Source organism: Stegodyphus dumicola, chromosome 10 (genome assembly GCF_044657685.1).
Source record: "Stegodyphus dumicola isolate Sdum_Otavi_A_Nest chromosome 10, ASM4465768v1".
Taxonomy (NCBI): domain Eukaryota; kingdom Metazoa; phylum Arthropoda; class Arachnida; order Araneae; family Eresidae; genus Stegodyphus; species Stegodyphus dumicola.
In genome coordinates this window covers 31,372,413-31,385,533 of record NC_140777.1, presented here as the reverse complement: position 1 = coordinate 31,385,533, position 13,121 = coordinate 31,372,413, and the positions used below count along the sequence as shown (strand labels likewise).

General features: G+C 32.8%; 1 protein-coding gene across 1 annotated transcript in view; it reads right to left on the bottom strand.

The window, feature by feature from the left end:
* LOC118191412 (beta-alanine transporter-like) overlaps positions 1-12,123 on the bottom strand; it is a 533,418-nt gene extending 521,295 nt beyond the window's left edge. Inside the window, exon 1 of the mRNA XM_085824846.1 lies at positions 11,245-12,123. Coding sequence (XP_085680972.1) covers positions 11,245-11,640 — 396 coding nt within the window. The 5' untranslated portion in view covers positions 11,641-12,123. The remainder of the gene's footprint in view (positions 1-11,244) is intronic.
* Positions 12,124-13,121: the final 998 nt, after the last annotated feature.

Here is a 13,121-nt window from a genome sequence, read left to right as displayed (position 1 = left end):
TGTTTAGTTTGTTCCTTGAAAGAAGATGCGCGCGAAAAATCAATTAAATGTTAAAAAAAAAATGAAAAACGTATAATCGAATTTTAAAAAAAAAATGACTTCATCATATCTATGGTCATCGACCAACAGTTAAATGAGTTGAAATAAATAAAAGCTTATTAAAAAATAAAATTAAAAAAATCCGAAAGCTTTCAGGTTTTATATTACGCACAAAGGGACTTTTGTAATGTTTTATGCTTTCGTTACCTTTATTTATTAAATATCATGTTCTTCGGTCTGTCTTAAATCACATAAAATTCAGTTCAACAACAATATCAGGAAATATTTAAAACCAGCATATCTTTAGAATTTCCAACAGACAGTCTCGCGCGCTGAGGATAAATTTTTTTTTTCATACAGCGTGTTGCAACTGCACTGTGAAATCGTTGCGTTTGTTAATAAAAATTAATTAAAGTTTTACTAAATATGATATAGATAATTAAAAAAAATTCGAAATTCATAACTCAGGCTGCCAGGTGCCCATTTTCAGGTGGAGGATTAGGTTATTCAAAAATTGACGGCTCTAGATACCGTTGTTTTTTCACAAAGCGAGAAACATACATATGTTCATGCAGATACTTCATTATTTTATTTCTTATAAAATATAACACACGGCGATAATATTTGGTGGGAACGATTTAAAAAGTTATTCCCCGTCTATAGTGAAACAAATGCTGTTCTGAGACTAATACCACCCCTTCTAACTCTGAGACTAATACCGCCGGGCTGAAAACAAATAAAATAAGTTTTTAAAGTAAATACAAGCAAAGCAGAGAGCTTTCTTATCTATTCAGCAGGAAACCTGAATAGTTATGAAAGCTCTCTGCATATTTCTATTTTCAGTGTGTTCAAAATATTGTTTACTTTAATCTTCAGATATTTTTAGTTTATAGTATTTTACTTTCAAAAAAGAAATATACCCCGGAATTTTTAAAATTTGCAATTTGTTTTCCGTAAGAGTTCGAGTATAGTCCATCAGTAAAGATTTAGTTTAATGTATATGCAACACTAGGTATTATTTTTATTTAAAAAGGGCAGCAAAATATTTGCATCATATTTGAAAGTTTTAGCTTTATTTACATTGTTTTATTTAAAATAATGTTGTGATAAATAATTCTTCGAGGAGGTAGGATATAATGTGAAATTTCCGAATTGCAGATATTTTTAGTGTTGACTTTTGCATGAAATCTGTATATCATATTTATCTATGTATTGTTTATTTATAAAATATTCGACCCTCTTCACCTAAAATAATTACCATTTCACGAGATATCAGTTTCGTTAAACATTTCCAAAGCGCAAATGGCATCGGGTTTTCAATATGTTATAGGCAGTTCAACAAATGTGTTTAAATAATACACTGATGGCTATTCCGAACCTGGAATCAACATCACTACAAACGAGTTTCCTGTTGATAAAATACGGAAATGAGCTTAAATCATTCAAAATAAACGGCATAAGCACTAGCGCTTGTGCTACTGAAATCCAAAGCATTGTCATTTGTGCACTAATGATATCTCATATGATAAGAGGAGGAAATTATGGCAATCCTGAATGGACACAGGAAACGCAGAATAAAACTCGTAAATCATGATAGAGATCTAAATATTCCAAAAAAGATTTATATATGTATTTAGTCATATCAGAACTGTCGTTAGCGGAGGCCTTTTTAAATTTTTTGAATTGTTACATAACCATGGAAGTTGTCAAGTGTTATCATTGAACGAAACAAAATATAACTAATTGTGTCATTACACGAACTCGCTGCCGCCCAGAGGGGAATATAGTCAGTGACGCTGACTGCCGTACCAAAGGGCCAGGGTTCGGATCCCAAAGATGGCTTGTTTGTTTATAAGATGTTTTATTGTATAATATATGTACCGCATGGGGACACTCCAAATATATCCTGAGTTGAAAGTCCTCTCAAGAGGTTGGTGGTAACAGAAGAGGAGTAAGAGAATCTCGGGCGCCCCTCTTCTGGTGCTCTTCTTCAAAATTTGGGCGGAACTTAGCAAAATCGAACTGTCACCTGTATCGTGCTGAAGTCTCTTGCGAACAGCAGATGCAGTCTTCTGCTCTATGTCACGATAAAATTCGTGAGCGTGTTCTGATTATATAAGACAAGTGAGATTAATCACAGAACAATCGATTCTCTAAAAGCTAGTTCTCCGAGTAGACCTCTGGGCTAAGTGAAAAATTTTTATTTTTAAATTTCTGTCACATTTTAATTTCTTAATAAATTCAGCGATTTTAAATCGGTAAACGCATTTCTCGAATATTTGCCGCTTTGTATATAAGCGATACAATTAGTAAAGGAACATTCGAATTCGGAAATTCAAATATTCATGCTATTTCATCAATCGAGTCCTAAGCTAAAAAAAATCATCAAACATTTCATTTCAAAAATTTAATAAAAGATTAGTTTTATCGATATCCAATTAAATCGTTCGTTAAAGAAAGAAAGAAAAAGTGAAAGGAAAGCACGAATTTCTCAATTTTAGAAGTCTTTGATCTCCTATATAATATCGCTATGGGCTATGAGTACCACAGAAGTTCATTTTTTTTTTTTTTTTTTGGAAATTATTCAGCGCTCTAGGTATTTTTTAGTGTTGTGTTTTTATTTCATCTGCTGTATTTTATCTTCTTAGTATGTTAGCTCTTGAATAATCTTCTTCCCTTGCATTTGCTTCGATTAAAAAACTATTTTTTAAAAGATGTAGAAAAAATGTCTGTTATTCCGATATATTTTGTCCACTTACATTAAAAATACAAAGTCTTGAAAAATTTTAATTACGTATTTAATTTACTAAGTTTCATTTGCACTTCCTAATGAATGTAGAAGCTTTTTTTAAAAACCGTATCCCTAAAGTTGTTTTTCATTAAACTCAGTTTCAAATTTTGCTGTAATTAAACATTTTTTTTAGCGTCACGCAAATATTTCCCCCCTCCCTTTTGTTCTTTGTCTTGTATGAAGGATTTGAGAGTTACACTATTATATGATCTGCATTCGAAAAAATTAAGAATTCATCTCATCTCTAACCGAAATACACAAAATCGGCATTAATGCAAAGCAAGTTTTCCTTTAGTAAAAATACAGAGTTGTACAAAATATCTAAACATGTGAAGAATTTGCGCTTAGTATAGTCCAGGAGTATTTCTGACATCCAAACCTGATGGAAATATTCTCGAAATGGAGGCATGCACGTTTTAAAGTTGTGGGGTTTCAAACTTTTCTCTAACAGCTAAGTGTGTGGAACCTCGTGAACTGGTAAGTGAATAATCGCTTTAGTTCAGGAACAGAGACGTAAACTCAAGGGGGGTTAATTACCCTTTATTTCTCTAAATAAGAATTGAACAGTCGGCTCCTTTCTTAGAGCGTGCAGAAAAGCCTCCAAGCTGAAATTAGGAGAGATAGGAAAGTAGCTTTAACTAAAGATAACTGTTAAAAACTTCGGATAAACCTTACAAAGTAATTTGTAATAGGTATTTTATATCTTTCCTCTATCAAAATCTGCTCTAAATCTTTGAGAGGTATTGGGGAAAAAAGCAGATTCTCGCTAGTTTACAGCGTAAACTATACGGGTCTCGTGATATCTAAATCTGGTGATTGTGTAGACTAAGCTAGACGTATAATATTTTCCCTTTTTTTCTTCAAACCGCGACTAAGGAATCTGACAACGATGACCGGTGACATTATCATCTCGAAAGATGGCAGTTATCCATAGTAAATAGGGTCTGCGTCATTGAAGGATACGGTCGTTTAAAGAGATTATGTTGCTAACGATATGTTTCTTTCTTATTAAGCCAATCAAGTGATCTTTTCCGCGAGGCTCTTGAAGACGACCGTCGGCCGGTTGATTCCGACCTTAGTCAATCTTAAAAGAAAGAATTTTTGAAACTCCGTAAGAGCTTATCACAGACCTTTGAACAAACGCGAATTATCCAAGGCGTTGTTATGCCGGTTTATTGCCTCTGAACGCAATATGATATTTTTAATTTGTATTTCAATTGTTGACTATAGCTTCTTAACAAACTGAGCAGTTTTAAATTACACTGTACCTTAGTATTTATGCCCGTGTATAATCATTGGATTATTTTGAAGCAGGATACATGAAAAATGAGCAATGCCCTCGCCGGCACTCGAATCTGGACCTCTCGCTCCAAGTGAGCTGCTGTTACATCACAAAATCATGCTGCAAGGAGGGAGAAATACCTTATATCCGTACATCCGATGAATGAATTAAAAAAATTCGCTTTTATTGTATATAGTAATACGGTACGTGTTATGCACATGTGTACAGAATAATAACTGGTATTTATAAAAATAATCCTGTCTACAATACATAAAATTCTGCATTTTTAAATTGGAAAGCAACTGGCATTTGGAAAGTATATGTCTTGTTTTGAACACCTTTTATAATTTTTAGAACACGTTTATTAGAAGCTTTTGGTTTACAGAGCATATTATCATTCATTATTAATTGATAGATGGGAAAAATTTGTGAGCTGTCACGGTAAAGTTACAAATAACATTTTTCATCTTGCGTGCTTAGGGCGAAATATATTATGAAAGATAAATATGCACATGCCTTGTATGATATTAATTACTGATCACTGAACTCTGTTCCTAAAGTTAGAACATCATTCACTAGTCATAAGAAAAATCTTCATCTTTACCTCACTTGAAAACTAAGTTCCTTTCTGAGAAACTAAATCGCTAAAAGCATTTTGATGAAACATTTTTCATGTATTCTCAGCTTCCCTTTAAAAATCTGCCACATAAGAGACACGTTTCTTAAATACAAGCCTTTTATGAGTTTTGCATCATAAATAACGTAACCTACGTACACAACGCGTCTATAAAGTCCTAAGAACTGATTTTTGAGTAAATTTCAGAAACTGCCAAACGATAATTGAGAACATTTATTGCTAGGAGATCTCAGTTTGCTTTTCCTGTAACATCGTCTGCTTATGGAATGGATTTTTTTAATCAATTATTTGTTTACTTTGATAACATGAACAGCTGCTGTCATGGATTCCAGAGCTGAGAAAAAATAGCAATAAAGTTTTATTGTAAAGCAGGAAAGCAGCAACACAGGCATTTGAAATATGGTGTAAAGCATAGGGAGATCAATCATTAATGCGTGTTTCATTCTTACAGGGAATGGACTCGAAGCGTTCCCCCGTCACAGTAAAATCAGAAGTGGTCTCCCTCCCTCCATAGTCTCAAACAGTGGGAGTATCGAACAATATCGACAACTGTTGCTAAAAAATCGTCACCTGACTCTAAAATATAGCTAATAATCAGTAAAGACTCTGCTCACAAAACATTTGAAAAAGATTTTAAAAGGATAAATTGCTTTCGTTTTTTATCCTCGCAGTTTCTACTGCTCAATAATAGGCAGTCACCCAATTCCTTTCTCTCCAAACAATATCTAACATAGAAAAGTAAGAAAACCATCAATTACCCGGTTTATTCGCTACATTTAGTACCTACCTTAAAATGAAGTTTTACGTCAAAAGTCATTATTTTAATTGCACGGAAGAAATCATAAAAAGCATGACCAGAGATTTAAACAGTATTCCGAAGCTGTCCTGACCAGCATAATGGTTAGATGTGCTGATTTCCGTTTCGATGTGTTCGAATCCAGAAGAAAGCTTGGGTGTTTGTAAGTGTGCAATATCTCTGCGCCATAAAGGCATTTAAAATACGGGAGAAACGAGTTTGGTGGTAAAGAAAGAGTGATGGAAGGAGCTTGGAAGGGTCCTCCTGGGTATTTTCCAGCACTTTTGAGATATAACTTCCACTTTTTCATTGATGTCATTCGGTAGCCTTCTGTGGTGCATCCTGGGTAACTTTCTTGACGATGAGATGGATAAATGGCAGATGAGTATCGGACATTCCAGATGAATGCATTACGTTTCAAGCGTTCGGCCATTTGCAACAATAGCAACCGTAGTATTAAAATGAGTTCCGCGAAAGGACTCAAATAGCTGTATGAATGTACCAAACGTTATGTAGACATACTAGAACTGCAGTATATTGAAGGTTAAGAAATAAGAATTGTTTCCTTCAGATTTCGATATTCTTACGAGCTTAGTCCTGAAGTTTTTTAGACGCACTATATTATTACTACCTTGATTACTTTCATTTGTGAAGCCATTTTTAAAATGCTAATACCGCTTCCTGTGTGCTAAAACTGTAAACGTCAGCGTTAGCATTATGTCTGGTGTGTGCTTTAATTAAGGAAATCTTCTCGTGGGTCTTAGTGTAATTGTACATGTATGTTTGTGATACTCTTAGTGGTTATTAGAATTTGTTTTTATATATTAGTCGTTTTATATATTAGCGTGTTAGTGTTAGTACTAATCTGTGTTCTTTTGTTGTAACTACTGTATGTTAGAAGTTAGTTTCGTGTATGACTTTTGGTGTTCGTGATATTGTTATTTTAGTAATGGTATGTTATAGTGTACGTGTTAGTGTTAGAATGCATGTTTCTGGGCCTTATTGTTTATGTAAGGAAGAATGTGCTGTTGCAAATATTGGTGTTAAAATATGTTGTTTGTAATGTGTGTGTCGTAACTTGTACTGACGTATAGCGGTTCTGTGCTCACTTAGAGCATGTTATTCGTGCATTAATGTTTGTGCTGCTGTTCAGTGAGTTAATATAGTTAGCATGTTGGAGAATATATTTATGTATGTTAATAATAATGTTTATACAGTTGAAAGAGTGAAGGAGATAATATGCCATGCAAAACGAATTTGCTAGTCAAGATCTGATTGAATAAGTTTAAAAGGTAAATTAAAGATCTTACGTTTTTCGCAGTGGCAATAATCGCTAAATGCTACTCCTTTGATTCTTGTCATTTTTCTCGACTTCAGTTTCCAATGGCAAGATTGTGTCTACAGACTTCCATCTTTTTACCATCATTTGATTTTCATGTTAAATAAAAACAGACCTTCGAGGTGTAAACGTTGAAAATATTGTAAAAATTGCATCTCGTACAAAATGAAAGTTGAACAAAATACTACATAAAAGAAACTCGAGTGTTAGAATTAGCTGCTTCAAATGACCCTCTACAAGTTTTATCATCTTTAAACTTCCATCGTAGTAACTTACCATTTTCTTTCTGAATCTTATATGTTCCATAAGACATGGATTGCATTATTCAGTTGTTTGCAGAAGAAGTAATCCCAAATGGCGGTATTCCGCTCCACAGCGATAGAACATGGACTACAAACTTCCGCGCCTGAAGCGATATAAGTATCTTAATGTAGTGGTCATCACCCATCAATGTAAACACACTCTATAATCTTAGTGGAGCAATAGAAGCTGAAACTACTGGCTTCAAGTATGGTCAGAATTAACTTTCACGTTAGCATTATATTTAATAGAAATATTATTATATATTTTTATAGAATACTTATCTATAAATGCATTCCTCCGTGCATTTCAAAGGAAATATGCAGTTTTTTCCCTTTAAAGATGGTTACTATTTATGTAATTTTTCTATTTATTCGATTGCATTAAAGTTTCAAGTAATTTTTTAATGTTACGTACTACTTTTATTTATTTAATTCGTACATTTTATGTAATACTTTTATTGTGTAATTTTTGTTTAGTAGAAATTGTGGCCACATTTAAGAGTTTATATCTTACATTCTTGTAAGACTTTGCAAATTTGTCTTATGTATTTGTCTTACATTCTTGTAAGTACATCCATTTGTAAGTCTTCTTGAGTCAATGCCGGATGTATGACATCCTCCTTTTCATAATTAATATCGTTGCCATGCCCTCGCAGATAATATTGTTCTTAGTAAAAGTGAAACCTTTTAGTTTAAAACTAGCAAAATACGAAATTTTGTTTCCCTGGTATTTTTCGCTATGTAGCAGAAATGAAAAATTCTGTGTTACTGGTAAAAGCAAGAGAGCAACTGAGGGTACAGATCTCTATAACTGTTCCTGTTTTGTAAATGGAAGCTGAACGTGAATTGACATATATGATCAGCTCGTCTCATTGGTCTGAATAAATCAGATGACCAATTGTTTGCACTTTTGACAATATATATATATTTACTTTTGGTTTTGAATATTACTATACCCATGCCTATATGGATGACGAAACACGAATTGAGTAATTGAAGAGTTAGGTTTGGAGGCAACTTCCGCTTGATAAGATCTGTCGCCTGCCTGCTCAACAATTATTCACTAACGCAAATTAATTTAGTTTTAGAAATTTTTTATAAAATTTTTTAGGATTCATTTTTTAGAATATTATATATTTATTCATGGATTTAAATACTTGCACTTAATTTACATATACTCTCAGTATTTGAATGATATTGTAAATTAGTTCGCAGCAACAATTAATCATTTGTATGAAATTAAAATTTCATAATTTAAAATTTAAATTTTAATTATCTTCATACGAATAGGGAATGTTTGTTAAATAAACATATAGGCTGATTTTAAATTCAACTCGTGTACGAATTAACAATTTTACAGTCTTGCCTCTCCTTTTATGCATTTGTCGGCTTGTATTTAGAAGTGTGCAGTAGATGATTCTTCCTAAAGTCTATAATCTCAATTACCAAAAAGGCTTATGAATGTATTTAAGAAATTCTTAAATCCTGCAATGTCGTTTCATAAGTTCGAGATCAAGAGACATTGGCTTTTATTTGACGCGAAAGTGATAAAAAAAATTTCTTATTTTTCTGCCGTAAACTATCTACCCGTAGCTGAGCAGGTAAGAGCTTTAGATATTTTTTGCTCAAGTCAGTTTAAGAATTAAGTAAAAACTCAACCTTAGACTGGCGTAGGTTTTGAATCAGAATTTATGGATTTCGTGCTGGGAATCAGACATGCATCTCCCCTTTATGTGTCTTATGTTCGAGAAAGAGAGATAATTAAACCTTTGACTGTTAATCGTATTACCTAAAATTTATTAACTAAAATTTTGACTTGGATTCCGCTAAAATTATCCATAAATCTTTTTCAGCTGGTGAACTGGATTTTCATAAAATCTTTCGCATTCATTAAAACTTTACCTCCTGTAGTTAATGACATTAATTCTAATTCGGTAAAGCTACTTCAAAATTCTAACATCTTAGCTTTCCAAATTTTGTTATAGTTTTCCTCGACAGATAGCGCTACGTCTCATGTATTTTCTCTTTAAACTGCTCACTGAATTTCCTTAAATATGATTGTTGTTTCTCTCACCTATGCAAAAACATTGTGCTTGTTCTTTCTTCTACGTACGACCACCCTCGAAATGGATGAAATTTTATTGAATATCTATGCCAGGATAGGTTTGCTTTTCTACCTGATTTTAAGCTCGATATCGACATTTTTTTTTTTTCTGATATTCAGCTCGAATGGGGTTGAAATGTCAGCTAACGGGCTGGCTAGATAGAATTCTTTTTCATTGTTGTTGATTTCATTCTGAACTAATAAATTAAGCATAAAAATATTCTTATGCTTAATACCTGCGGTATTCGCACAAATAGGAGTAATTAACATTTTCACTGTGCCGACTATAAATTTAATGAAGAATGCTGCATTAGCCTTATTGCTCAGTTAGCGAATTGATAAAATTTAGAACTACTCAGACTGGCTGCGCGTAATTTTGATGTGTTTCTCAAATGCAATAATATAAACAAAAGTCAATTTCAGATTCGCCTCCAAGAAAGCATCCCTCTTATCAGGCAGATCAACCCTTACGTGCTTCGTCTTAATCAATCAAACTCAGCGTTAAATCCGATTTTAAAATATCATGCTTCTGTATGAAATATACACTAAAAATTATGTAAGAAATTAAATTAATTTTCTAATATCATCTGCTATTTTGTACATGCAAGTGCGATAAGTTTTCATTTAAACGTATTAATGTAAAGCAAATGAAACTGGAATAATTTTATGTTTTGTGTAAAAACTGTGGCACAAAACCTTTTTTGCCCCATGCACCTTTTACCCCATTGCTAGACGATAATTCCGCCCCCCCCTCCTTTCTAAAATTCGAAAAATGCATATACATTTTTTTTTTAAATTTAAGTTATTTCTTAATGTATTTTATAAATTAAACAAAAAAAAGGGTAGAAAATATTGATAAAAACCAGTAGTTTTTTTTACGTTCATTAACTAAAATACTTAAATTTTAATAGCCCTTTAAATATCTTTTTAAGCTGGGTCCTTCCTCTTCTTGTTCATAAACATTTTAGCATTTAGGTATATATCCTATATGTATAAGGTCTCTGAGAACGAGTGGTGGGACTTCATAAAGTTTCTGTGAAATATGTATAATATAAAAAAGACTGAAAGTGCTTTTATTTAATTCAACTGCTCAACAAATTACGCGTATGTGGAATATGTGCATAAGAAAGTGGCCATGTTGTTCATGAGATCATGTTTCAAGTAAACATGGATATAAATCAATATAGTTGCTGAAATTGGGGCTTTGAAAATTCAAGGATCACATGAGCATAGTTCAAATTATTCTAAAATGCATTTTAACCCGGAGTATTGAATTACAGGAATTTTGGCCTTTTTTCCTCTCCGTTAAGCTGATATCAAGTTTAGTGTGTACTTGAACATGCATCTATTCTCCAGAATCGAGGAAACGAAAGTGGAAGATGCTCAAGTACCCTCCCTTTTGTAAGTCATATGCGTAACAAGTTGAGCGTTTGATTTCCAGGAAAGTCGATTGGGACATTCGGTTGTGTTCGATTACGGCTTGCAGGAAGTCCTATTCTTACCTTATTAGGCATCTTCCATTGGGGTTTAGTACAAAATTGGTATTACCTATGAAAAACATATGAAAATATTGTCCGCCTCAAGGACTGTATGCCATTTAAGAAACTGCATGCTGATAACCAGATTTTCTTGTGAAAATGTGGGCCGAAAGAGAATACCTATGTAAAATCTGTCGTACTGTTAATAAAGCGCATTTCTGAAATTTACTCATTTTATATTTAAGTTTTTGAATGGTCCCATCATTCATTCACCGTTCATACTGTGTATTTCAATAGCTGAAGTAGCTGTGGTTCCAAAATAAAGCTTATATCTCAAGCATAGAATAGCCTACTGGATTTATTAATACGTGTCTTATTAAATAATGCATTTTTTTCAAAATTTTGTTTTGGTTAGGTAAAGCATATCGAGTTTAATTTAAACATACGAGCATGTTTACAAGGTATTCAACTCTTACCTTGGCTACTACTGTCTCGCCTTCCCAGTTTCGTGTAGTGTTGTATATCCATCCATTTCGACAAGTAACGTTGGTCCAGTTGACGTTGGGCTCCATAAGTATGATGGTGTTGTGCTCCGTATGTATGCTATAATCCAGTTTGTACATGGTACACCGGCTATATCCATGACCCCGTATATCCGGAGGGATAGTAAGATGCCGAATAAGATGGTCGCTGAGGTTCGCCTCAGAGAGTTCCGGCACTCGGCACCAGTGTTCCGGTGTCCATGTCATGAATAGATGGCTGAAGGCGTGACATCCGAAGGTGAGTTGGGCAGGGAGGAACACGAACCAAAGCATAAGGTTCTGGTATTTACCTTTCTCACCCACTTCATGCAGTATTTCGTCCAAATCCATAGCTGCAGACAGAAGAACTTTTGTGATTCTTTTTATTCTATTTACTCCTGTGAGTGTAGCATGGATAGAAACTTAGAGACGAGAATTTGTTTTGGAATTACCTTTAGTAATCTAAAAGTCAGTAATGGAGCCTTTCTAGTTAAATAGGAAACAACGGGAAAAAATTAATATTGTTTTGCATTCAATGAAGATTAAATTTCTAGCACGTTATTTTTGTTTCAAAAACGACTTTTGATAAGAAACATTCGTAGAATCAAGAAAAAAGTCCTATTAATTTTTTCATAAAATAGGTAATATTAAAGCATGGTCATGGTTTGTTTTGTTTTTGAACAGAATACGGTTCTCAAAATGGATGACTTAACTTTTAGAAATCTGTTTTGAACAAAAAGTAATTTTTATCGTAATTAAATAGTAATCTCTAATTTTTCAAAATTAATGTTTAACTAAATTTGACCACTCAGAAAAAGAGGCAGATAGTAGAACGGAATATACGGCCACAGCACTCAATAAACCCCACTCATAAACTTCCAGCGAAAAATGGAATTCTCACTATCATCTGCAGCCATACGAGTGGCTGCTCATAGAGCCACTGCCAGAACGTTTCCCATCCGCTTTCCGAAGAAGTCTCCGGTTGACGATAGCGGCATCTGGAGGAATGCGGAGAAATATCGTCCTATAAGTTTTTCGATTGTTATATTTCAAATTTCATTTAAATTCTTATTTTGGGATTTTAGTATCAGAGACTTTATCGAAAATAAAATTTGTCAGAAGTGGTAAAAATTTCTAAATATCCAAATTGATTGGGATCCTCTGATGTTCGAAAAGCCGTATTATTGGTTAATCTTTCTATGAAGGATAAATACTTAATTATTGACATGCAGATATCTCAGATGCATTATTTTAAAATTATTAAACATTTATTCATCCAAAACAAATTACAATTTTTTACAATTATTTTTCATCTGGGATTTAAATTTTTACATATTTTCAATTCTTGCTTATTTTTTAACACATACTTAATCCTCTTAAAATCTGCAGTACGCACAAACTTGCTTTCATCTAAGAAATAAATTTAGATAGCTTTCAAATTTATCCATTTTATTTTTTATTTATTAAATATTTGTGTAACTTGTTTAAAAGTTATAATGCTTTCAAAAATGAGTTTTTTTTATTGTTCATTTTATTTTATTTTATCCTTGGTCTCAGAGGGAATTGAAACACTTGCATTTTTTGTAAATGTTAAACATTTATTAAGTCTGTTTAAAAATTACAATATTTTTTTTTTTACCTGAGAGTTAATTTTGCAAATTCTTGCATTTTTGTACTTATTTAATGCTCTTAAATGTTATGATATGCGCAACATTTTTTCCTTCTAGGACTTAAATTATAGCTCATCATAGCATTTGCATTTTTTATGATTATTAAAAACATATTTGACTCCCTTAAAATTACAATATGCACGAAAATCGTTGTTTTTTTAA